The 27,865-nt window shown below is 43.0% G+C and overlaps 1 protein-coding gene across 1 annotated transcript; it reads right to left on the bottom strand.

Annotated features, from left to right (window-relative positions):
- Nucleotides 1-2,843: 2,843 nt before the first annotated feature.
- On the bottom strand, nt 2,844-27,168 carry LOC119658903. Its single transcript, XM_038066709.1, has 11 exons — nt 26,574-27,168; nt 15,879-16,109; nt 13,909-15,820; nt 13,660-13,828; nt 12,816-13,433; nt 12,614-12,754; nt 10,057-12,555; nt 3,997-4,213; nt 3,717-3,934; nt 3,436-3,655; nt 2,844-3,369 (listed from the first exon to the last, which is right to left on the bottom strand). Exons 1-11 carry the CDS (start codon nt 26,710-26,712, stop codon nt 3,107-3,109), a joined length of 6,627 nt encoding a protein of 2,208 aa, XP_037922637.1. The 5' UTR covers nt 26,713-27,168; the 3' UTR covers nt 2,844-3,106.
- Nucleotides 27,169-27,865: the final 697 nt, after the last annotated feature.

Raw genomic sequence — 27,865 nt, 5'->3', positions numbered from 1 at the left:
ACGATTGCACCGCATGATCATCGGCGTCCAACGCATTAACAACGCTAGATCCGCCTTTGGTGCTTTGTCTTGAATCTGGAAAAGCAATTATCTCAATACCAATATTAAACCGTAACTCCTCTGTGCTACTGTGACTACCATTGCTACTTAAAATAAAAGCTCTGAGCCTCTATGAACGCTTGTTTGCGACGTGGATATGTTAGCCTGATACAATTTCGAACAAAAAACTTCGTCCGCGCACAGCCAACCCGTGGACGAATTGATCAGAAGGCGGGCGTGGTAATGGATAGGCCATACATTAAGGAGAGGCGCCAATTCCATTCGTGGGTACCATGCAGTGAAATCCACACTCCCAAGATGGCTGACGAGTGGGTCGCCCCAGGAGCAGAACAGTAGAGTAGGAGTGTAGGGTTCTCGGGAAGCCTTGGATAGAGTTGGAGAAGACTGTTTCCGATGATGCGTAGACGTGGTTGACGCTCTTTCTTGAAGGGATATACGGTGGCGGAACCATTGCTATTCCGGCAGAATCTACTTTCTTCTTCAATCCAATGGTTCCTTTCGAACTAGAAAAACCTAGGAATCCTTGGCAGAGTTTTAATAGCTAAGCACTGTTGAAGGGAGTACTAACTCCCGAAAAAAGGCCTTATATGCTAAATAAAATTCATTTGTAAAAAGCTATGTGTTCAAGTTCATATTCAACTTGATTAGATCGTTACTGGTAAGTCGAAATTCGACTAGTATTATGGCAAGGTCTACGCTCCAGTAGGTCAGTAAGGCCTTTCCTTCCCATTTAAGTATTGTCAAAATCCACCTCAGCATTCAGATCACCTTTAGAAAGCCTCTCTCAAACTGCGTGTGTTTACTCATAGAAAGTATTTTTCTCCACTATATCGGAAATCTCCGTTGGTGCACTGGTGTACACCCTCTCTATCGTGGCGCTCCTTAACCTGGATCGGAATCTTGCAATCAAGATCCTAGCAGAAACCGGCTCCCAGGTCATCAGGGCGAGCTCTCCAGCAACTGGCACCAAGAGTCTTACGGAAGTGCCGGAAAAAAGAAGAAGAGTACTCTCCAGACTTCCATAATCTCATTTTGCTTAGCTTTATCGCCGGAATTCTTGCCAAAGTTAGAGAAAATGAACTTCTGGCGGTCCAGCATGTCACTGCTGAGGAGCGTATGTATATCCCAAGAACCAATCGTAAACCATTTTCGTCAGCCAAAGGACGTAGGCGCTGCTAACGTTTTGATAGCAATGGAGATTCAAAATTTTCAGATTGCTATTTAACGCCTTTCGCGACAAGCAGGGAATAATTTCAAACGTATTCTTAAACTCCAACGTACGAGATCCTATTTTGTAAAATAATAAAGAACACTTCAAAGCTCGAGGCACATTCTGGTAACCAAGAAACCTGCTATATATCCACTGCCCTGTTCCCCAGGAGCGGAAGATAAAATAAGCACTTTTTAAGGTTTTGTGTGAAATAAAACCTTATTAGAATCGATTCGATGTCTGTCTGTCCGTCTGCCTGTCACAGCCGATTTATTCGGAAACGGCTGAACCGATTGTCACGAAAATTGGTAGGAGTATGTGATCTGCCGTTCCCTTTACATGCAGCAACTGGCGCCATTTTGTGTTAAGTTTAAGGGGGGGTCCCCATACATGTGAAAGGAGGGTGCAAAATTTTTTTTCATAAAATGTGGCCATGTGGGGTATCAAACGAAAGGTCTCAATTAGTACTTTTCGAAACTGGTTCAATATTTGATATTGAGTGAAACATAGGGGAGTGAGGACTCAAAATATGACCCCCAAAAAGTGTAACAGGTCTCGTTCTCAGAACCTATCCAACCGAAAAATTTGAAAAAAATCTCAGTAGTGCATCTCTACGAAATCTAGGCCTCAAAATATATCCGGTTCCGATATCTGCACAAATAAAGTTAATAATAGTATATTTCCACATTTTAGAAATTTACCCGGCACCCCCTTTATGTTCATCCCAGAAGTACAAAATATGGCATACGTATAATGAAGAACATAATGCACAATTTGGTCAAGTTTGAAGAAAATCCAACTATTATTAACAAAGTTATAGGGGGTAAAACTTTACAATTTTTTATGAATTTCGTGCACTCTACAACCTGCATAACGTCATCATCACATATCAATTTGTCAATACCACAACGAAGTAAGTTCGTATGAATTGGGTGGAAAAGAATTATTTTGTTTTTTGTTTAATCATTTATATATGAATATCAATTATTCCAACGAGACATGTGTGTATGTAGGTATATAGTATATGCGTGCTAATGAACTTTGCGGGTAGAGCCTAATTCAGATAGATATAAGAAGTAAATCGGAAATATGGGTACGATCAATTTATATACGTGCCTATATGTGTACAGTATTCGAAAATAGGCAGTTTGTTTGTTTAGGGTGAGCGTAACATCTACGGCTGTAATATGTACTTATGTCTCGTAATTTTGTAGCTGTATACGGGTAGAAAAATATGCGTTGAAATTTCTTAGATAAGATGAACACAAAACCTTTATATCCGAAGCACGAGCTTCCGGTATTCCGACTTGTTATTTACCTCACGAGGGAAACCGCATTGAAAGTTATCTTCGCTTTTTGCCGCTAAAAAGATAATACATGTAATCCTAATGACGTAGAAAAATCCTCACAAACAGAAGCTTGGTATGTACATCGCATACTTACAAATGGATGTTTCTGCACCCACAGGAAAAGGCGATTTACCCCATAGCAAGGATCACTTTCTAACCTGAATTGTCAGAAAAATATCTTTTTACCATCTGCGAATCTTAGTAGTTGCAAAAAACTGATTCCATTTTGCATTCGCAACTTACTTTATTTCCGTGTATTCCTCGTGAGATCTAAATAACAAAAAAGTTCGTGATTTTCTCAATAATAAAGTCCTATTATTGCGTTGTTGTAAACTCAATAAACCTTATTTTAAAAAGCATCACGTATTTTCTATATTTTTCCTCCATAGTTTTCTAATTAATTTTTACTGCTTGCTTATATAGTATAATGTGTTAATTTAAAATGAATACATAGTACAATTATGTATGTATATATAATAGCGAATTTCTAAATAAATTCTTCTTCTAAGCCGGGCGGTGGTGGCTCACTCAGCCAACGACCTCGTTTCGACGGGGGCGGTTCCGATATCGAAGGAGAATCAGTTCGATTGCAATCTCCTCCTGTCTTCAAACTTTCAGTTCTCAAATCGACATCATCCGGAACCATACTGAGAAGCTCGGCTTCACTTAATTGCGCTAGTCTACTGGAACTGCTAATATTTGATAATGACGCACTCGTCAGTAAATCGGCAGGCGGGAGAGGAGGTGGAGCTGAAAGTTGGGAAACCCAAAGTTAGGAAAAGTGAAAGTTAGGACGTTTCCCATAATGAAACTTACGTAAAGGTTTATAAATATTGGACGATGCTGGCTCTGGAACATACTCTTCATCCTCAGCGTTTAAGATCGGTCCAATTGAGGGAGGGGGAGGTGCGGTTGAACTGGCTGATGTTGAATCTTGAGATGGCTTGATGCTCGCTAGAATTTGTTGTAGATTTGATGGAATGGAGATGTTCGCCAGCGTAGGTTTAAGCTCTGTGGTAGCGCTTGATGAGTACGACTGTAAACAGGATGATCATGCAGATTAGAATTGGAACCTTTAGTTTTCAATGACAACTTACAGATGAATTCTGATCCATGCCAAGCATCCCGGCAATTTCTAATTTCCGGGCTTCAATTTGTCGATTGATCTCATCCATTTTTCGTTTTAAATCTTCATCGGTCAGAGCTTCTGTAGAAGTGTTGATTCCACTCGTCCCAAGCTTGGACAGGATGGGAGTATCATCATCACTACTTCCGCCAGGCGAATATGGCTCATCAGCATCCTCACCTGCATAAGCTAATTTAGAAAAAAACTTATTGAATAAAAACAACATAAAAAATTAAATATGGATCTCTTACCTTTAGATATTTTGGTAGCGGGATTTATAATTGCACTAAGGTCAATTGAATCGTCGCTTTTTGACGGCAACCTGGCAGCTGAAATTATGCTTTTTGGTTCGGCCTTTTTCAACACTGTCACTTTTGGACTACCAGGAGGTGTGTAATTAGACTCATCTAGAGGAACCGTGGATGTTGTGTTTGATATCACAGATGCGAGTTCGGATTTTCGAGCAGTCTATGAAAGAAGATAGGAGGGAAGTTAAAGGTAAACTTCAATTAGAGTCGATGTAATATGTTAGAATATTATCATTTTTGAGTTGTACCTGCAAAATTGATTGACATGCCGTCACCGTTTTTTTTGTAATGTACCTATTTAGTAAGCTAACACGAGAAGCCTTCTCTCTCGCATTGAGTGGTGTAATATGGATAAATTAAAGAAAATCTTTCCGGTGACTATTTATACACAAGTACGTAAGGCAAGATAATAGAAATGTTGAATGAAAGATGATAAAAACCTAACGGCAGGTTTCCTTTCTATCGTCGTTGATAACTGACCACAACAACTTAATAAATTTGCAAGCGAAATAGCATTATGGGTTTCGAAAGACTAATCCTGGGGAAAGAAGCTGACTGGCGCACGGGAAGCAATTACGCGGCCCCAGGACGGAAGTATGAATTGGTCCCTACGATGGAACACAAAACATGGAAAACACTCGCTGAACCTGCAACAACAGCTCTGCTCCTAAATACTCACTTCCATGTGATGATCGCTGGGAGTTCTTTCTCCACGAAAAAATGCAGACGGGAAAGAAAGAAAGCGAATCTCCCGCACCTAAAAACGGAGTAAACTGACCGACAACACAACAACGGGCCCAGCAAAGAAAAACGATTAGCACACCTCCTCGTGGAATGAAGAAAATTCATTTCACGTGAAGCTAGCTGTTATGAATATTGAGGAATTATCTAAGAAACCGCTCCCTCCCTCGGAAGAGTCGCGCGTGGTCGATTATGCAGAAGATGTTGTAGAACTTGTTGCCGGACGCTTGTTGTAGAGGCAGAAAGCAGACTACGGCAGGTAAGCGGATGGATAACTGGTTGTGATGAACCGAAGCAGACATCCTGATTAAAAAGAGAACCTCGACCTTCGGTCCCATATCGATGGGCGAGTCGATAATCGAGGTAAAATCAACTGTTAAGTATCTTGGGTTAGCGATCAACTCAAAACTGAGGTTTTTTGAGATAATCAAAGTAGCGGTGGACAATGTTGCAGCTGGAGCATCCACCTTAAGTCAGCTAATGACAAACATTCCAAACATCCTGTCTTACGAGTGCAACGCGGAGAGGTATGGCTTCATGATCTGGGCAAGGACGTGTATCGGAAGCATCTTTCGGAAGTATAGTGCGTCGCACTATCTCTGAACCGACCGTGAGGGTAATCGTGGGATTAATTTCCGTTGCTCTTCTTGCTAAGGTTCTGCACAAGCCCAAATGAGAAGACTCAATGGGATGTATGTTCCTGAAGAATGACAACATACACTGAGTTGCAACTCTCTTGGCAAAGCGAGACGAGAGGTACATGGACTGAGGCGGCATGGGATCGCCCATATTGACTAATGGATATCATAGGGGGTCCTACGTCTAGCAGGCAACTTTCCCTAATGAAAACAATGCAGTCTGTTCTGCTAAACGAAGCATGTTCTTGGCGAGTGGCGTTTGCTACCGCACTGTGTCTGAAAAGGCCGGGATGGTAATTGCGGGAGTAATTTCCATTGCTCTTCTTGCTAAGGAGCATAGAGCCAGATACAAGCGCAAGGGAAAAAAGTCAAGGCAGGTTGCTCGTAAAGAACAGCAACGTAAACTAAATGAATGGCAACTTTCTTGGTAAAATGAGCAAGAGGTAGATAAATTGTGCGGTTTAGTGGCAACTTAGGTGCATAGTTGAATCAGAAACATAGTGGGACTGACTATTTGCTAAACCGAGCCTAACGGTTTTCAGTCTTACACACACATCTGTGGCTATGGGCAAATCAAAGCAGCAGCGGTCTTCTGAAGATTCCAACTCTTCGGCTCAAATTGTTGCAAAGAAAGCACAGCAGCAACGGCTAAGTCTTCATTTGCAACCAAGACTATCGAAGCCAATGAATTAGTCTTGTATAACAAAATCAATCCTTCCGGTTACGACACAGAGCAGTGTAAGCAGCTTAGGAGGAAACTCCTAATTGTAAAAACTACATCCTTGCAAGGGCTTACACTACGCTTTGAGTCGGTCGGTGTATACAGTAAAATGTTACGGATTAACTTTACCGACGAAAGTACGAACGAGTGGCTCAGACAGTACTGCTCTTTCTTCAACGATGTGTGGGAGGATGCGCGACTGACACTGAAGAGGGGTTCCGAGCTGCCATCGTTTAAAAAGTGCTTTCTCTGGCTTCCAGAAAAGGAGCGTAATGGTGCTCAGGTCCTGGAACAACTTGGAGTCCAGAATAACCTCAACACCTCTACCAGGATGCTACTAGGTAGCAAAGCAGGAGGAAGAGCCGATAGGTCGGGAACTAACGGACTACCAGCTCTACTACGGGCTTGGGACCACCACATTACAACAGTCGGTTCCTAAAACTATCGAAGGGGATCTGCAGCCCACGGCATCTTCATCTGAACCGTAAATGAGGTGGCACATCACATCTCACATAAATTTGCAGTATTGTAGTGGCGACTGCATTGGATCAATAGATGGAAGGCATGCATATACCTCATACAAGAACCATGGGCTATTGGCGGGGAAATTAGGGGCTTAAACTTCCGACATACTAACTTGTTGTATGCCAATGGAAATTATAGACTTTGCTCCTGCATGGTAGTTTCAAAAGACCTCCAAGCTATCTTGATGAACGACCTATATGATGGCGACACCACAACGATCAAATTGACCATAATAGATCAACAGGGAGATAAGGAGATTCTATTCTATTATATTCTATTCATCAGAGCTAACCAATATGCCAAAAGTAAAGGCATGGGAATAATCTGATGTTAACGCCATATATGCTGCGGAAGTGCCCACCCACGTCAACGCTAGAAGATCGAGACAATTGAAGTATCTGGTAGGAACTGAATTGCAGATCCTCAATTTGGGTAATGTCAGGCAAGAGGTAATCGACAACACGGTGGCAACCGTTGACATTGCGGCTCTTGTCCAAGAGTAGAGAGTATCAAAACAGAACTGAGCACCCGAGTTACGATCCCTGGACACATCAAATCCATTGCTGGAATTAAGAAAACAACTCAAATGATCACAAATCAGCATGAGAGAAGCTTTTGAAGAGAGCTGTTCACTCATGATGCCAAAGAAGGGTAAAGCACCATGGTGGAACTCGCACTTGGCGAAACAGAGAAGAATGGTAAGGGTGATCCTTAACGGAGCTCTCTTGCTGGATTCGATACAAAGAGGCTCAAAAAGCTCTAAGAAGAAGCATAAGGTTGGCGATTATCATGAAGACGCTCTTGCGAAGAGACCAACTCTCTTGAGGCAAGCAAAAGCGGATCTTTGTCAAAGAACGTAGCCAGCAGTTGGGTTATCTACATTTATAAAGCGAGAGGTACACAGAAAGCGATGATGAAACGACAAACCATTTGCTTGAAGTACACCTCCCAGGCAGCATCCAAAATCTCATCTCGGGGCCGACAGACACATACAGCCCTCAACCGGAAGATTTGACTCTGGCATGCCAAGTAGTTTTACGGGAACGAGTGAAATGGGCATTTAACTCGTTCCATAGATACAAATCTGCCGGTCCGGATGGCATTATTCCTACCCTAGTAATAGAAGGAATGGATGCCCTGGGTCTAAACATTCGGAATACATACCACGCTTGCCTAGCACACGCTTATATTCCAACCAGCTGGCGTGATGTGAAGGTAATATTTATTCCCGAACCAGGGAAGCCCACCTACACAGAAGAAATCAATCAGCCTAACTTCCTTTCTACTAAAAGAACTGGTAAGACTAGCAGATCAGTTCATGAGGGATACGTATATCCCACTATGCCACAACCGAAGAAGAAGCTCAATGAGCCATAAACAGCTCGAAGAACTGGAGGGGCCCTGGTCTGCATCGGTTGCAAACTTACTAGTATACACAGTCGGCGGAATTGGCACCTTTCCTCACTGCGGGAATAACCTACTTTGTCAAAAAAAAGGGAACGGTGCAGAACCCCGCGGATACAAGACCGATTACTTGGTTACCAACCCTCTATAAATCCATAACGTCCATTATTAGTGGTAGGGTCAATGCGCACCACGAAACCAACAGCACAAGGGCTACCGAGTTGAGTCCGGGGTTGTAAAGACCAATTCAGTAGTCGTAAAACAAGCAACTAGAGGCCAAAGAAATCTCTTTAGTTGCTATATCGATAATGCCAAGGCTTTCGACAGCGTTTCGCTAATCGGTGTCCTACATCTGTATCGCATTGATCCCAAACTAATAAAGTTTTTGGGGACAGTAATGGAAGGGTGGTATACCACCTTGTCAATGCCTTCACCTGAGGGTGTCAATATCTCAGAACTTACCCATATACCCATATATGGCCTACGTGCTAAGGGCGAACTGGCACACTTGATGTACTTAGATCGCATCAAGCTGCATGCAGATACTGGCGACCACCTTATAAGTCTGTTGCAAATAGTAAATATGTCCAGAAGTAATATTCGGATGGAATTTGGATTAGACAAGTGTCGAATTCAAGCCATTTGCAAAGATTACCACGAGCCGCATGCCGGACATAGCATTGGTGACCTCCACATCAAAGCTATGACCAAGCCAGACGTGCAAAGCTGGTACTGAAATCACATATGTCGGGGAAGAATAAAATAGGCGCACTGAAAATATTCCCCATCCCTTCCCTTGGAATATACATTTGGAATATTGTCGTTGACGAAGACCGATCTGGAAAATCATCCAAACTCTGCCGTTGAGCGGATGGATCTGTCTCGTGACATCAGAGGTACAGGCGTAGTTGACGTGCCGGCGCAAGATCATTACCAAGTCGACTCGCTACGCGTTTATTTTTGCAGCAAAGAGTAGGCGAGTCCCTTGCATGCGACAGACTCCATTTAACTTGAGGGAACGATCTTTCAATCCTCTGAGTGGCGTGAAGTCAGACCAAAAGCGGATCGATGAATGCAAGTCGAAGGCAATGCACAGTAAACGCCGAATTGTCTTTGATAGCCATTTGTTGAACAGATGGCTGTGTGCTGGGGAACTCTTTACTGAGACGGAAGAATTTGTGTGCCATTTAGGACGACGTGGTCACCATCCAAGCTTATAAAAAGCTCATAATGAAAGAGCGGGTGGAGAACGACCAGGGCAGAAAGTGTGGTTCGGCGTTAGAGAGGTTGGACCATCCCATTTCTTGCTGCACTGTTATGACACGGATGTAATACACGAACAGGCATAATGCTGTATGTAAGGTGATCCATCAAAACCTTGCATACAAGAATGGGCTGATCACAGAATCATGATATGAGCCGCAGGCATACAATTTATTGAGACCGGCAAGTTCTAACTGATCGCCGGATATCGCAGAAGTCTGAGGTGCTGTTAGTTGACAACACATATCGCTCCGCGTATATTGTTGATGTCGCTATTCACCATAATAGCAACATTAAACGAAAATACGTGGCGAAGAAAGTGACCTATGAAACACTGGCTCAGGAAATTGAGGAAATTTGCGTCTCGAGAAAGTGGTTGCAGTTCCAATAATTGTCAGCTAAAGGTATTGTACCAGAATACCTCACGGCTTCCCTTGATGTCCTGGGACTCTCACACGGTCTGATTCAGACCATGCAGAAATATTCCATTCTGCATACGTGCTCGATGTTGCGGGGAGTTCTCGATGGAATCCCCTCCCATTACCCTACCACCGGCCACCACCACCAGCGCTCTTTTATAATTTGAGTAGGTAGGATCGTTCGAGCCTAAATGCTTAGCACTTAGTGCTAGTATTAAGTAAAATCCGGCATTTGCCGAGATTGTAACAACTAAAAAAATAAATTAACTTCTAGGATTGAGATTCACATTACCTTTGCTGGCACTTGATGTCCTGTCGAAGTAGCGCTACGCTTTCCCATAATTCGTATTATTATGCCTAAAAGCAAATCAGGCCGAGTAAGATCTTCGAAAAACTCTACAGAATCCTGTGGTTGCAGTATAGCAGGGAGTGCTTTTCCCGCACCCAAAGGCAGAATGTAGAAATCTTTCATGTTCGGTGAGACTGTTTTCACCACGCCCAATCGCCTTCGATTGTTTAAATATTCGTAGAGCGCGCAGTAGGCAGTGTTCTCCGACTCACACGATGGCACAAGGCGCACTATCGCGATTTCCTTATTCGGACTCTTCTTAATTTTCCCGATGTAGTCCCACACTGTATCGGGGCTAATGCGTCCTACAACATCTAACTCAACGGGCAGCTGTTTGTCTAGGTCTAGCGTTAGCCCTGATACGGGCTGTATCACAATTTGGAAAGTCGCTACATCGATCATGTTTATGCTGCCACTCCATATGATCGACGGTAAGTCACTTACATACTTCTTGTATTGATCTTCAGGTCGCTGAGGTATGTTGACTGTGCTTGTTGGCTCCTGGTCACTATCACCACCGGATGAGTTCTCTGCAGTGCTAGCTGTTGTCGTTAAAGTCGTTGCTGCTGACGTTGTACTCACTGCTGATGAGGACGATGCTGATTGCGATTTAGATTCTGATTTCTCCTTCTCGCCCCCTAAATTGGCAGCTTCCTCCATAGATTTCGCCGATTCAATGATTTTATCAATTAGATTATAATTTTGTGTGGCTTCCTCAGCTTTCGGCTTTGTATCCTTCTCTTTAGGCTTAACTGAATATTTAGAAACGCCTTTCGGCTTGAGATCGCAATTCTTTTCAGTTGAATTTTCATTTTGTTGATCATCTTTCTTGTGAGATGTTAATTTGAATGAATGATCACTTTTGTCATCGCCACTGTTGTCACGATGAGGACTTCTATGCCTATCGGTCCTGTGGGGGCTTCTTTCTCGGTCGTCCCGATGCCTATCGTCTCTGTTAGGACTCCTATGTCTATCATCCCTGTTAGGACTTCTGTGTTTCTCGTCTCTGCTGGGACTTCTGTGTTTGTCATCACGATTGGGACTCCTATGTCTATCCTCCCGGTAAGGACTTTTATGTCTGCGTTCTCGACTGCGGCTGCGACTACGACTACGCTTCTTTGCTGATTTATATTTTTCTTTGGGCCTGTTGTGCCTATCGCGATCCTTTTCATTCTTTTTTGTCTTTTTCTTCGCCTTCGATGTTGTCGCCATTCCCACCTTGGAGCTATCCGCCCCCGCGGTATAACTGCTATCAGCGTCCTGGGATAGATCCGATAGACTTTGTGTCCTAATTGATTCTTTACCGGGCGAAAGCAAGTCCGCCTCACTAGTGCTGCTTACCGTTGAATTATTCAAAACGGTTACAACATCCTCAACAGGAATTGCCAAGTCGAGTGATAGCCGATCTGTAGACTTGCTTTCTATCACTTCCTCACCTTTATGAGTCTTCAGAACATAGTTCTTCGCGCATGAGAGCAAATCAAGTTCAGACTTTTTTATCATTTCGAGCTGGTGTTTATTTTCATTTTGACGCCACTGTGCCAGTTCCTGACTGGCCATTTGTTCGGGCGACATACGAACCAGTTGCCGCGGTTCAATCTTTCGTTCTAAAATCTTCTGGAATAGCGTCTGATTCTTTCGATCCTTTATGTTGAACATTAGTGAACGATACTTTGCCTTATACTTCGCACCCGTATCCTTGTTGAACAACATAAACATCTCGTGTTCAACTTCTGTAGCAAAGTTTTCCACATCGGACACGGAGAGACGACTTGCCTCGGGCAACTTCATCTCATTCATTCTCGCAAGCAGTTGCTCCTTCAACGTTTTTCTCACATTCAAGCGAATAGGCTCATTGTCAGTTTTAGTTGAATTTTCCGGAGTTTGTGAAGTTTTTTGCTCGGGAGTTGGATTCTGCTGTTTCCGAGGTGTTTTTGCTGGAGTTTTAGCCTCATTTGTTGACTGAGTATTGGGCGGCTTTATCGAGACTTGCTGAGGATATTTCTTCAGAGGTTGGGTGGTAGGTGTAGTACGATTGGACGTGTCAGGAAGTGTGGTTTTTGATATTCTTTGTATCAACTCGAAATTTTGAGGCTTCTGGACACGATTCGCAATCTCAACCGTCTGAGGTTTTTGCACACGAGTTGCAGCGTCCCCCATCTGAGGTTTTTGCACACGGGTTGCAACATCGACCGTCTGAGGCTTTTGCACACGGGTGGAAATTTCAATCGTCTGAGATTTTTGCATTCGATTGATGGCTTCCAAAACTGGCGCCTTTTGCATTTTAGCGTTCAGTTCTGGTTTCAGCTCAAATTTGGGTTCGGTTATCTTTTTCAGTGGTGGCGGTGGCGTTGCAGGTGTTGACGAGGACGAGGTGCTCGCTGATGTGTTTGATGCTGATACGTTCAATGGACCGATTTTCATGTGCTTCTGCTTACTCCGCTGGAAAGAAAAGCTAAGTTACAACTAATAATTCAAATCAAACACTTGAAATCACTACCTCAATTGCTAATGATTCGGGGCTGCCCGGCTGGACTACTTCAAACGTTGGGTTCTCTTGCAACCATTTTTTCAAGTTTGCAGTCGTTGGGGCATTTGTTCCAGTAAGAATCCGACCCGTTTTCCGTTCAAATACATAGACCTGAAGAAATGCAATGATTTGAATTTTCCGGTATGAAAAGGAAATCAAAAATGAAACTCACTCGTTCGAGCTTATTTTTCACTTGCAGTGGTGGTTCCGAAGCTCGAGCAAGAGCCTCCTCGAACGAACTTGGCATCTTTTTCTTCTTTTCTTCCGGTGTTAGTGGAACCGGGGGAGTACTTGCCGCCGCAGCCGCTGCTTTTGCAGCTTTATTTACTGTGATCAGCGCATTTTGAGCATGTCGCCTTATGCAATCATCGCTGCAGTAAATTGAATTCGGCCGACTTGCTTTGCGGCATACTATACAGCTTCGAAGGGATGCATCTATGATCTTGGGTTTTTGTGAAGGAGATGGATCGGCTTTACCTTGAACACCATCAGTATTCGCTCTAGTTTGATTTTCATTCACTTTAGTTTCAGTAACAATTACTTCTACAGATTTTACAAGCGGCGGGGGGCCAATTACCCCTTTATTCATTTTCAAGGCATCCGTAATTTTCCGTTGACCCATCTCGCCAGGCAAACCTTTCACTGAGGTTTCGTCGTGATTCTTTTTCACGGCACTTCGTCTCGATGTATTTGGAATAGACTTTCGCGGTTCACTTTTTATTTTGGGTGTCGTAGATGGACCTGTAGGTTTTTTGTCAAATATTTCCGTAATTTTCTTTTGAACAGGTTTCTGGAAATGAGCAAACATAATCGGCATTAATGTAGAAGATTATTTTAAGTGGACGAATTGGTGGACCTCGGCGCAAAACCAGGGTGTCTAGAGTCCCTTATTAAGGCAAGCCTAGACCGAATACCGGTTGTTGCGCCATTGATGATTTTAAGTGGACAAATAAGTTTTCTAATTCACAGTAAAACACTTTCGAATTTGAAATCGAGTAGGGAAACAAACTAGCTACCTTTTTCTCTTTGACACAATTCGGACATGTCCACTCCTTGCCACTGTTTTCCATATCCCTGCCCATTGCCTTTGTTATATTCACGCACGTTCCATGGAACCAATCCTCACATTTATCGCAGCAAATCATGAAACGATTATTGTGCGGTTGACGGCAAATACACCAAAGCCTGAAAACAAGTTGAAGGAAATATCAAGTAATAAGTGCAATTGAGAATTGGGGGAGGAGAAATATTTTTTTTCAACTTACTTATTAGGATCATCTTCTGAGTCTTCATCCTCCTGACTGTCTTCCGTTTCCATTTCATCATCCTTATTGGTGCTTTGTGATGACACAGACGTCCGCTTCCTCGACGCGGCAGCTGCACGTTCTCCCGACTCTCGTCTTTGTGCAGCTTCTGCTTTAATAGCAGCTGTTTTCGTTACATTAGCTGGACTCGATGACCCACTACTGTATTGTGATTGGGCACGTCGTTTAGCACGGGTTGTAGGAGCCTCAATTGGTGGCAGAGTTATCACACGTCCATCGCCTCTAATGATTTTTATTGGATCCTTCTTGGCAATAGGTGGATGAGATTCAATGTTTACACCCGCTTGAGTGACTTGACTTTGCTGCAACTGAGATGTATGCGACAAAGCAACTAAACCGCTAGTTTCTGCTACAGAAAGTGGCGATGAAGTAGCAACATCGTACCCTTGTTTCTCAATAACTTCTTGCAACTGCTTATCGTTTCTCAGCTCAGCTACGTGCTGGAGGAGGTCCTTATACAAATCATCATCGGGATTGTCCAACAAATCGGCATTTGCGATATCGAAATGTTCGACAGGGTGTGTAAATGAGCTGCTCGCTGCAGATGTCGTTGGAACCGCGCTTACTTCTATTGGTTTCTTGTGCAAAATAGCAGTTTCTGTGCTCTCCAGCATTTTCACAATTTGCGGAATATCTTGATTAGGCTCTGGAGTGTGCTTCACAACCATATTCGTTTTTTGCATTTCATCCTTCACAATTGAATCAATCAGATCCAATTGTTTGTCGTTTTCAATGGCCAATTCTGCTGAACTTGTGTGAGTTTGAATAGATATTTGGGCGGGAAGCTGATTTTTCGCTGCTGTTTCCACCACCAACGGCATAAATCCTTTCGCTGGTAAATTATTTGAAAATTGAGAGCCCATGTTGCCTTGTTGTTCCGCTAGCGTAACCACAGTTTGGATTTTAGTTTCATGGGCACTGTCAACTTTGGCTGTTTGTTTTTGTGCTGTGGTGTTACTGTGATTCAAGATTACTGAATCCACCTCCTTTGCTGGTCCATTGGCGGTGCGCATAGTGGCCGTGACATCTTTTTTAAACAGATATACCTTTTGTGCCTGAGGTTTCGGCGCTTCCTGTTGCAGTTGCTGCTGTTGTTGCTGTTGCTGAATTTGTTGTTGAATAAGATGTTGTTGCTGCTGTATTTGCATTTGAATTTGAAGTTGCCTTTGTTGGATATGTTGCTGCTGCTGCAATGCTTTTTGAATAGGAGTTTGCTGCAAAGTACGAACCCTCTGTTCATTTGCTTGTCCCTTATCAGCTTCTGTTGAGTTCAACAGACGCTGGACAGGCTTAGTCATCGTTTTTGTTGGACCCAACGCTTTTTGCACAGCTTTAATTCCAACTTGCATGGACATAGACTGCCTGTTACCCCCTCGAACTGGGACAGGTGCTTTCTTCTGTTCTTCATCGCCATGCGAATCCTTCTCTGTTAAGGAATGACGTTGTTTCCGCGGCGTTTTATTTATAGATTTTCTAGTTTTCTTTGTGCTAGCCTTTCTCTTTCTACCGCGATCATTAACACTGAAATCCAAGTCACTGTCCCGATCATTATCGGAATCACTTAAACTTGAATCTGAATAATCAGAATATTCGTCATCATCTTCAGCTGATTCATTCTTCTTTTCCTCTGAATCGACAGACGTTTCTGTCCCTTTTCTTATGCGATTAACCGCACCTGGTTGACGAGTCGTTGAAGTCTTACTATCACTAGAAGTAGAACCATCTGCCAAGGGCTTAGGTTTACTTTGACTTGGGGAAGTGAGCGGCGTGTAGCAATGATCGTTTTGTATAACGAAACGTTGAAACTCATAATCGATTTTGATTTGTAGAGGATTCGCCACGCCAGCATAGTCTGTAAAGTATTTGGTTTAAGAGTAGGTTTGGCAGGTGTAAAATTTTGTATGTCTTACTTAGAATTTCTTTAGCCAACTTTTTAGCTTCATCTCGGGGGTAGAATTCTTCAATAGTCAAACCTACTATTTCTGGTTCTTCTTTGTCTGCATTCTTCGAATCTAAAGTTGCTAGTAAATCTGAATCATCGCCACCAATCCCTTCGTCTTCGTGCTGTTCCTCTTCATCTTTCATACTAGGTGTAGGCGATGTTAGACGAACCACACTTACCGAAGATATATTGCGGTCCTCTGAAATTGCAGAAACATCAAAGACATTAGTTTTGGCAATATAGAAACAAGTCGGGAAACCGGAAGCTTGATGCTTCAGGCATAAAAGCTTTTGTGTTTCCCTATGTGAGGAGCATAACGTAGTTCTCCATTGGCTTATAGCATTGACCCGAGGTATTTAAATCGCTCAGTTCTGGGCAGGTTGCCACCATTGCCAGAACTCAGCGATTTAAATATCTGGCGGGGCAGATTACTGCCATTGATAGACCTGAGCGATTTAAATATCTCGAGTCAATGCTACCAGCCAAAAAAGAACTGCGTAATGAAATGTTTCAAGCATTAACGCCACCTGGATGAAGTGACATTCCGCAACTAGTGTTTTTTGTGATCGACGTATCAGCGCACGTCCCAAATCTAAAATTTACTGCAATGTCGTCTGTCTGTCACTCTCTATAGTTTGAGTGTTGACTATAAAGGACTATGAACGGCGTCTTGCGGTAATTGGGACGAAAATGTTGCATTGCACTGGTGGCGTGACACGTTTTGATCACGTCTGAATGAGAATATCCGCGTTTGATATGGATTTGCACCGATCGTGAGAAAACTACAAGAGAGGCGTTTTCGATGGTGTGGTCACGTAATTCACGCTAACGAGAATTCAACAACCAGCATTGGTCAGAACATCGAAGTAAATGGCAAGCAACCAAAAAACCGGCCAAAACAATGGTCGCATGATACACTGGATGGGGATTTGAAGGTCTCGCGATTACATCCTGATCAGGCATTTGATAAAATAAAATGACGAAACCGATCACGACGAGCCGACCCCGCTTGTGAACTGAAGGCTGAAGAAAAAGAAGAAGATGTGAAGAGCGATGAGCCTGACAGTTCCGTGTCACATAGTTAAAAATTCTATTGGCATCTATTTTTTAGAAAGTAATTTAAATGATTCATTTGATGGAAAGCCCTGTATTGAAATAGTCAACCTCATACGCTTCACACTCTGAGTTTAATATTATTAGCAAATGCCAACAATTTAACCAACATCAAATATAAACAAGTCGGAATACCGGAAGCTCGCGCTTCGGGTATAAAGGTTTTGTGTTCATCTTGTGTAAGAAACTTCAACGCACATTTTTCTGTCCGTATATAGCTACAAATCCAACATAATCCTTCATATTTTTCCTAACTACGAGACATACGTACATATTACAGCCATAGATATCACGCTCACCCTAAACAAACAAGCTGCCTATTACCGAATACTGTACACATATATGCACCTATATAAATTCGTACCCATGTTTCCGATTTACTTCTTATATCTATTTGGATTAGACACTACCTGCAAAGTTTATTAGCACGCATATATTATATACCTACATACACACATGTCTGGTTGTCTCTGCGACCCAATTCATAAGAACTCATTTCGTTGTGGTATTGAATTGATATGTCATGATGACGTCATGCAGGTTATAGAGTGCACGAAATTCACAAAAAATTGTGAAGTTTCAACCCCTATAACTTTGTTAATAATGGTTGGATTTTCTTCAAACGTGACCAAACCGTGCATTATGTTCTTCATTACACGCATGGTAAATTTTGTACTTCTGGGATGAACATAAGGGGGGTGCCGGGTAAATTTCTAAAATATGGAAATATACTATTATTAACTTTATTTGTGTAGATATCTGAACCGGATATATTTTGAGGCCTAGATTTCGTAGAGATGCACCACTGTGATTTTTTTCAGATTTTTCGGTTAGATAGGTTCTGAGAACGAGACCTGTTACAATTTTTGAGGGTCATATTTTGAACCCTCACTCCCCTATGTTTCATCTAATATCAAATATTGAACCAGATTCGAAAAGTACTAATTGAGACCTTTCATTTGATACCCTACATGACTACATTCTGTGAAAAAAAAATTTGCACCCTCCATTCACATGTACGGGGAGCCCCCCTTAAACTTAACACAAGATGGCGCCACTTACTGCATGTAAAGGGAACACCAGATTACATACTCTCACCAATTTTCGTGACAATCGGTCCAGCCGTTTCCGAATAAATCGGGTGTGACAGACAGACAGACAGACGGACAGACAGACACCGTCTCGATTCTAATAAGGTTTTGTTTCACACAAAACCTTAAAAAGGGCTAGGGAGAATTAGATTCTTCTTGAATGGAATTTTAATATTTCACTCGAATTTCAATTATTCTCGTTAATTATGACGTCAGCATCTGATTTGCATGACTTAGGATGCTGTTAATTAGCACGAAATTGATAAGTTTGAACTGCTATAACTTTCCCAATAATAGTTGGATTTTCATGAAACTTGGCATGTGTATGCACGAGGCTGTCCTCTATGTCGGTGCAAAATTTAGTACACTTAGGGGTAACTTAAGGGGAGTTTTTTAGTCAGTTTCTAAAAGTTGATAATATACTATTAGTAAATTTTTTGAGCAGATACCGGAATAGGACATCTCTCGAAGATTAGATTTCACATAAGTGTTTTACACAAAATCTTAAAAAGTGCTGTAGATAAGTAGATTCTTCATAAATGCGACTTTAATATTTCACCCGAATGTCAATTATTCCGGGTAATTATGACGTTAGCATCTGATTTGCATGGCTTTGGAAGCGGTAAATTCGCGCGAAATTGCTAAGTTTGAACTGCTATAACTTTGGCGTTAATTGCCAGATTTCTACGAAATTTTGCATGTATATACGAAATATTGTGCTCTATGCTGGTACGAAATTCGGAAGTCCTAGGATGAATTTAAGGGGGGTTTTTCAGTAAATTTCTATAAAGTAGTAATATACTATTAGTAAGTTTATTTGAGCAGATATCGGATTGGGACATATTTTGAGGCCTAGATTTCATCTAGGCGCACCACCCTGATTTTTTTCGGATTTTTAAGTTGGATAGTTTCCGAAAATGAGTCCTGTCTCACTTCAAGTGCGTACATTTTGACTCCTTACTCACGCACTTTGCAATTTATGCCAAAATTAATATTAGTTTCGGAAAGTACAAATCGAGACCTTTCATTTGATACTCTACACAACTATATCCGGTGAAAAAAATTGTTGAATCCCCCCTTTGCATGTATGGGGAGCCCCCCTTTAAACTCCACCTAAATTTATGCCACTCACTGTATGCGTGGGATTTCATAGTTCCTATCTGTCCACCAAATTCCGTTCAGATCGGTTTAGCCGTTTTGGAGAAAAATGTGTGTGACAGACAGACAGACAGACATTGAATCGATTTTAATAAGGTTTTGTTTTACACAAAACCTTAAAAACTGTAAAACATGGGAGATATAAGTAACGATCAGCATGACCATTATTAAGACATCTTTAACGGGTCACTCAGGGCGAAATGTGGATTGGTACCCACGATGGAGCATAAAACCTGGGAAACGCCTGCTGAACCAACACCTACAGCTCTACTACCAAATTCTATCTCCACCTCCACGCGATGGTCGCTGGCAGTTCTTTCTTCACGGAAAACTGCAGACGAAGAAGGATGAAAGCGAGTCTCCCGCGCCTAAAAACGGGACAAAATGTACCAACTGATCCTCCAGGTTGGGGGTTGCGTAGGGCTGACAACCCTAGATGGAAAGCCGATGTTACGAAGCCGTAACAGGAGCCTCGGACAACGACAACGGAATAACGATTTGCGCACTTTCTCATGGAACGTGCGCTCCCTGAACGATGTGTAAATCGATAAGATTGACATGACAGATGAACTGGAGTCAAAGATCGAAGCTCTGGAAAAGGCATTGTAGAATACAGCAAGAAGACACTGACATGGAATGGAAATCTGTCCAGCCTCAGGAAACTGATCAGGGAGATTTTCCACATCTGCTACAATAACAAATTACGGCAGCCATATAAGGACTTCCTGAAGAACTGAAATACAAGTCGACCATCAAGACTGTCCAGAGGCAGTCCTGGGGAACATCGACATGGTGTATAAAAATAAATAAAAATTAGAGCCGAAGTTCTGGTGAACATGCACCCAGCGGTAAATATGTGCTAAGTGCCATATTGGTTGATTTAGTATTGGATGCTGTACGAAAAGAAGCAGAATCTTGTGATTATCTACAAGGATTCTAACAGACTGGCATTGGATAGTGGTACCGGTTAAGGTAAGATCCGTGAAGAATACCCAGGTAGGATAATGAAAACATATTCCATTGTACCATAGCCAAAAGTATCAGCTACCGTTGTCGAACCGTTTAATGCCACATTGTATGTCCACCAATTGGTCGAGCATACAGATGAGACGTACCGCCTCAATAACGAAGCTCCCTACGTCATTTGCCTTAGGACACAGGACTTGAGTGCAAGTGATTGTTGAACAACAGACGTAATTCGAGGGAGTACATTGATGAATACTGACGCATCAACTTGCAGTGCACACAGTGAGTTGATGCGTCAGTATTGACATCTTTTTCCTCATTTTTGTTAGTATCAACACCATCAAGGAAGCCTTAACCAGTGTTGGATGATTGGAGGGGTATCTTACGCATTGGATAATATCTATGTTAAGAACCAAGATAATGCAGTCTGATCTGGGAAGCGACCACTTGACTAGAGCTGTGAGCAGAGGTACGCCTCAGAATGCGTAATTTCTCCGGTGCTCTGCTTAATAGTGATGGACGAAATTCTACGGGACAGGAGCGAAGTGAAGATGGTGGCACCGACTTAGTGATATTCGTGGCGGGGATGTTTCCTTTAATTATAAGTGATATCATGGAAGGTGTGTTGAGAAAAATGCCTGTGCCTGTGGGCTGCAAATGCGGACTCGGCATAAATCCAACCAAAATGAAGCTGATGTTATTGGCCACCAAGGCAAGGATACCCGAATTCCACCTCCTGCGGCTAAATCAACAAAGATTGGTTCTTTCCTCCAATGTAAAGTATCTGGGTGTAATCCTGAATCCGAAGCTCTGCAATTCTGCCCGACCAGATGCTCTCAATGAACCCTAACACATCCTCCTCCTAGACCTCCATATGACATGCAGTCAGAATACGTGAGTCCAGATGCTGGTTAGCAAAGTCCTACGGCCATAGCAACATCTTAGACGAAGTACCTCGGGAGTTGTGAGCATTCTCCACACGAAAGGCTAACTTCACGAAAAACTTTACTGTGGACTTTTCAACCAGGGCAGAGTGGAAGACCGGTGGCACATTGCAAGGCTATGGCACAGTATTCTTCACATGTGTGTGCCGTCGTTGCGGGAGTTATCCCGGCTACGCCCAGTGTATCAGACACTTCTCTTGAATTTGCCAACTCTAGCTAGAGCCAAGCTATGAACAAACCATTTTTCGATGACCACAGAGAGATCTCTAACTGCACTTGGAAAGCTGCTTTCCTTTATAAATGCTGCGGGTTGGTTCTGAAGAATCTACCACTTGCTTTTACAGCAGCCATGGTCCTAAAAGTTTGTAGCATCACAGCACTAATTGAAGGGAATGAAGTTTCTATTCACCGCTGTGAGTGATAGAACCGTGTGGTATTCGGACTCCGATACCGTGAAAAATCCCGGGAAGCTTACCATAATATGAGACGCGACAAAAGGCAATTTGCTATTGCGGTCACGAAAGATGCCGAAGAACACAATGATCTGAAAAATGTATACGGCATCACGAAAGTACTTGCATGGAGTCGAAAATCTTTCGATGGTCTTGTGTAGGACTTAACGGTCGACCTCTCCCCCATGAGGACGAGCAGCTAAAAAAGTGGAAAGAACACTTCACTATGATTCTTAATCGTATCTTATACGATGAGATTCCTGCCCCTATGGATGAAATCATTAGCCACCATAACATGCGGATACGGACTGTTCCTCCAAGCAAAAGAGAAATCAATGGAGCCATCATTGCACCCAAACGAAATAAAGCCTTTCCTGCAGAGTTATTTATCGCTGCACCTACAATTACTGCAGATTTGCTGCTTCCACTTGTAAGGAAATCTAAGGAAGCCGAGAGTTTTCCCAGACAGTAAAGGGGGAGATGATCGTTATGAGTCCACAGAAGGGGGCCCGTTTTGAGTGTGACAATTGAAGGGGTATCTGCACGCTTCCTTCGGTCGCGAAGATAATAGCTAATATAATCCTGGAAAATAAACATCTGGAAAACTTGATCGACAAAGAGCTGGCTGGTTTCTGGTTCAGACCCTCCTGCATTGATCACATCAACTCCCTTCGGATAATTTGGATCGCCACGTGAAGTTTAGATATTCGCTCCACCTGCTCTTCATCCAACTGGTCCTCCAGGTTGGGGGTTGGGTAGGGCTGACAACCCTACACGGAAAACAACTTGTTACGAAGCCACAACTGGAGCCTCAGACTAGACGGATTACACAACGACAAACCCGGCAACGACAAAGGAATAACGATTTGCGCACTTTCTCATGGAACGTGCGCTCCCTATACAGAGATGAAGCTGAGGAGCCGCTAGCTGATACCCTGTTCCAATATAGGGCTGATGTAACAGCGTTACAGGAGATGCGTTCGACAGGGACCGGTTTCCTGGAGAAGAGTCACTACACCATATATTATAGTGGCCAGCCAGTAAAGCATGTGCTCGGAACAGGTTTGTTAGTCAAGCAAAATATGAAACCTGCTGTTATCGGCTTTGAAAACATAAGCGAACGGCTATGCAGTCTGCATTACAAGGCAAGTTTAGAAATATAAGCCTCATTAACGTTCACGCAGTAGAACGAGTCCTCGAAGCCTGTCCCAGATATGATATCAAAATCATACTTGGGAATTTTAACAGCCCGTATTCAGGCGATTCGTTGGCTCCCATAGCTTACACCAAAATACAAATGATAACGGACTGCGGATCATTCAATTAGCAGTGTCACACGAAATGGTTGTTGGAAGTACCTGGTTTGTGCGGAAAGCGGTCCACAAACATACGTGGGGCTCTCCAGACGGGACCACTTCCAAGCAAATTGACGACGTATTCATCGAACGCCGCCACCTTTCAGTCTTGATGAATGTTAGAACATATAGGGGGGCCGACATAGATTTGGATCACTATCTCGTTGGCATGGTGCACCGAACTCGAATTACGGCACCACCTACGATCCCCTCTGACAATCAGGTGAGAGTGAATACTGAAGCCTATAAGGGCGAAATGTATACCGAAATAACCGCAGTCAACAAATATCCTGGAGATGAAGCATCAACAAACGATCTTCACAACAACCCGGAAAACGTTATCATTGATACGGCCACAAAGATACTTGGCCCCAGCCGCAAAAAAAAAGTCGTAACGGCTGGTTTGACGATGAATATAAGCTACGAAACGGAGGAATGCCGCATACCGAGTAATGTTGGATTCTCAAAGAATGCGCACAGACTTATCACGAACTCCGTCGAGCGGAAAAGCGACTTCACAGACGAAAAAGGAAGCCTGGGAGAACCACTAAGTGTGTGAACCAAAAAAGTATAGGGAGCAACCACACCAGGATGAAGCCTTATATACACCTCGATGCTCATCCTGCCGAGACAAAGAAGGAAATCTGATTTCCGACAGACTGGGCATATTAGAGCGGTGGGTTGAGTCTTTTATGAGCTACTGAACAACCAGAACAACGGCGAGTTGGAGGTCCCGCCAACTGAACACGACGGACAAATACTGCCACAAACAAGTATAGAAGAAACAATCGGTGCAATTCATCGGCTTAAAAATCATAAGTCGCCAGGAACCGATGGAATTACAGTCGAATTGGTTAAATATGGAGGCGACCAATTACACCAAGTGGTTCATCAACTTCTGCTCAAGGTGTGGGACAACAAATCAATGCCTGACTGGCAAAGAGACATTATCTGTTTCGTACATAAAAAGGGAGATATCACGCAATGCAGCAATTATAGAGGTATCACTTGCTGAGTACCATCTATAAGATATTGTCAACTATCTTGCTAGGCGACATATGCCCACAACATCATTGGCCCCAACACCATACCAAAAAGGCTTCACTTCAGGCAAATCAGCAACAGGTTAGATTTTCTTTCTGCGGCAAACGATGGAAAAACTGTTGGAATATGGACATCAGTTGCACCATTTCTTCATCGACTTTATAGTCGCCTATGATAGCATAGCTAGGGTAAAACTCTACAAGGCCATGAGAGAATTCGGTATGCCGACGAAATTGATAAGACGGACTAGGCTGACACCGACCAATGTGCGAGGCCAGATAAAAGCAGCAGGATCACTCTCAAGACATTCGACATCAACAACGGTTTAAGACAAGGGGATGCCCTATCATGCTTCCTCTTTAACCTGGCCCTCGAGAAAGTGATCCCCTCTTTAACCTGGCCCTCGAGAAAGTGATCCGTTATGCTGAGTTAAATGCAAGAGGTACGATCCTCTTTAAGTCCACCCAACTACTGGCGTATGCTGACGATATCCACATCATGGGAAGAACGACCCGAGACGTACAAACTGCCTTCATCCAGATCGAGCAGGCGCCGATTGGCGCGAGATCTTGAGCTGCACATCAATGAAGGCAAGACAAAATATATGGTGACAACGTGAGCACCAAAGACCAACCAACCAACAACATCAAACCGCACGAATAAAGATAGGAGACTACAACTTTGAGACCGTTGATAATTTCTTCTATCTAGGGTCGAAAATCACAACCGATAACAGTTATGATGATGAAATCCGCGCACGGTTGTTGGCAGTCAACAGAGCCTATTTCAGCTTACAAAAACTGTTCTGCTCGAAATGTCTCACCATAAGGTCAAAGCTCTTATTGTACAAGACAATGATCTTGCCAGTCCTCATGTACTCCTCGGAAACTTGGGTTCTTAGCAAGAAAAATTGCGAACTCTTGGCCGCGTTCGAGAGAAGAATCCTCCGAAGCAACATTTTAGCCCCTACAAGAGGATGGACGATTCCGTAGCTTACATAACGACGAAATCTATGGGCGATACCATGACCGCCAGGTTGGGGATAGAATTCCGGCTCAATAGATTACGATGGGCGAGTCACTTAATCCGTATGGATGAGGATCGTCCAGCCCGGAAAGTCTATAAGGGCAATATCTATGGTAGAAAGGAGAATTCCAAATTGGTTTGGAAAGACCTGAATCAGGCCTACAGACAATATATTCTTTGACCTTTCAAACCAGACAAGTAGAACTAGTCGCAATCGTCCTAAGGGAGTGAACTGGAGTTGCACATCCATAGGTAGTGGCAGAACTATGGCCATTTTTTAGTCAAGCCTTCGTAATTCACGATAGTTAGCCCGAACAGTCATTCTGACAATCTCCAACATTTACGATTATTATAAAACCTGAGGTTGTTATCATTCTGAGCAACTTGGAATCAGCCTCGTCTAGCAGTTTTTGACCTTTTTTAATAGGAATTGGTAAATTGTACGGGTTGGGGACCGAGGAGAAGTTATAAGCAATGTGGTTTGATTCGAACAACGTGCCAACGAAGAAGATCCCTGACTCAGCATAATTGATTCCCTCCTTATCAGAAAGGAGCTTGGACCTTTCTCCATCTGATAAGCTTTTATGATCAATGGTACACTGATGCCGTTCGAAACGAGGATCAATTTGTTTGGCTTGGCTTTGAACTAAACAAGCATCGTTGAGGAATCGTTGGTTTTCGAGAAAATCAAATCGCAAACTTTCAATATCCGCGAGTTATTGTATTTTTCGTGTTAGAAATTCCATTCATTAACTAATATGCAAGATTCTAACCAACGAGAACCTTGAATGCCTTGGATCTTCTCACAAATGCGGGTTTCTCCAAATACTATGGAAAGTGATAGAAATCATGTAGACCCAAGGTGTCAGAAGATAGTCTATATCTCCGCTCCCAAATGGCAAACGAAATGTTAAGCCTCTATGTCTGGTCCGGGAGCGATTGGTACTCTGGGCCGTGAGATCATTGAAGATTTATGTGACCCAGCTCCTGAAATATAACATCCAGAATGAGAGCTTAACCAGTGATGAGCTTGAGAGTTAGAATCTTCTACTGCCACAGCCATTGGCTGTTCCGATGGCCACAACTTGAGAGAAAATCGTAGCCGGGAATCTTCAAGAACGTGAAAGACAACAAAAGGAATAGAAGTGCTTTTAATCAACGTGGGAATATCGGTGTCGTAGGGCTTCCCACTTGCCTTTAATCGCTATTGCTTCCGCAAACTTTAATGGGATTATATAATAAAATACGACATTTTAATGCAGTCGCCCCATATAACGACACAGCACTCTGTCAGAAGGCGTAGGACTGCGGGCATTCACTTGTGGAATTTTATTCTTTTTTTTTCCACTACAAATGTCAACGTTGCGAACTGTCATTTGGCGGGAAATGTTATTGGTTCACCGGTTTTGTCTGCCAAGACCGTCAAATTCCCGAAAAACGTCTCTAAAGAGATCCCCATATTCCCATTTTAACAATAGATCCAAACTTTTATCGAACTTCCACTGGCAATTTACCTAATAAGTTGTCCAGTCCATTGCTGTCGACATTGACGCCTTTTTTGCCGTAGACCACCACTAAGTCGGACTGCGACTCGCCACACATTCGCGAGTCGTTCGTTGACACGGGGCTGTCAGCAAACACAGAGCTGGCCATCTTCTAGCGAATATTGCAGTCTAAACTGCCGCAAGCACAGCACGCACTCGGCCTCACAAAGAACTTACTCCCAAACAGATGTGCACTATCACGGCTAAAATAAAATCGAACTCAAGAATCTTTATTGCGAACCATGACGAATACACGTAGAAATTAGCTTAAACGGAAACTGAAACGCCCGGTACGTGATGCGCGGCGCGCTTGATTCGCACCCCGGGAGCGCTATTTCATTCTGACGCCATTGTCAGAAAACGCGAAAAAAACAACAGGCACACGCGACGTTTTCCGAATCGGTTTCTGATGATTTCACTTGGTTTTCACGGTTGGCCTACTCGTTTATAGAATTTCTACACACGTGCGTCCACTTTTATGCGGAAAATGAACATGCAAAGCGACCGCAAATTCAAAAGCAAAGCAGAAATCTTGCACGGAAAATTGTCCTCCTTGTTTCATCGATCGCCATTGCGCATGAAGTACGTTCAAAGCCTACATGGGGCGACGCACTAAACTATGCCGTTCCAAACATGACTCCGCTGAAATTTGGTGCGTGCATATGCTAATTATAATTTCTAACCATGGACTCAACCCAGGACTTGAAGGCTACTAAAGGGATTGAATATATAAATTGAAATATCGAATCATGGAAAGAGGGTGTAGTTCACGCATGAAACAGAAATTGGAAAATAGTAAAAAAAATAGGATTAGCCGCGCGCTGCAGTTACCTTCACACCAACATTAAGTAGAGGTTGTTCCACGGCAATGATCTCTCTTTGTTGCTATATGGGGGCAGCACATGTAAAGTGACTACTACTGTTTCTCGAAAGGCTACTCTGACCCGTTCGTGAGGCCGAGAAGAAGCGAAGTCACTGATCTAACAACCGTCACTGATCTAACAACCTTCAAAGTTGTTAAAGTTGATTAGAGACTAGCGAGCGCTAGTCTCACCGTCCAGAATGTAATCTGACTATCGCAGGCGAACAGTCTGTAATAGGAAAACGGAATCCTAGGAAAACGGATTGCACAAAGTTCAATGAATGTCTAAGCAATAAGGTGCAGTTCCGTAGGCAACTAGCTTGGCGATAGAAGATCAATTGGAGACTCTGAATTGCACACTTTTGGAGTGCTTTAAAGCGGCTTGTCCTGTTTCCCAAGG

This window comes from Hermetia illucens, chromosome 6 (assembly GCF_905115235.1).
Source record: "Hermetia illucens chromosome 6, iHerIll2.2.curated.20191125, whole genome shotgun sequence".
Lineage (NCBI taxonomy): Eukaryota > Metazoa > Arthropoda > Insecta > Diptera > Stratiomyidae > Hermetia > Hermetia illucens.
Note: the sequence above shows the minus strand (reverse complement) of the source record. Positions and strands in the feature narration are given on the sequence as shown.

Coding starts and splice junctions, on each gene's coding strand:
- LOC119658903 (XM_038066709.1), bottom strand. CDS start 26,712: ATGGCCAGCTCTGTGTTTGCTGACAGCCCCGTGTCAACGAACGACTCG. Junction 16,110..26,573: donor TGGACTGGACAACTTATTAG/GTAAATTGCCAG, acceptor CTGCAATTTCAG/AGGACCGCAATATATCTTCG. Junction 4,214..10,056: donor GACATCAAGTGCCAGCAAAG/GTAATGTGAATC, acceptor CTTCTTTCATAG/ACTGCTCGAAAATCCGAACT.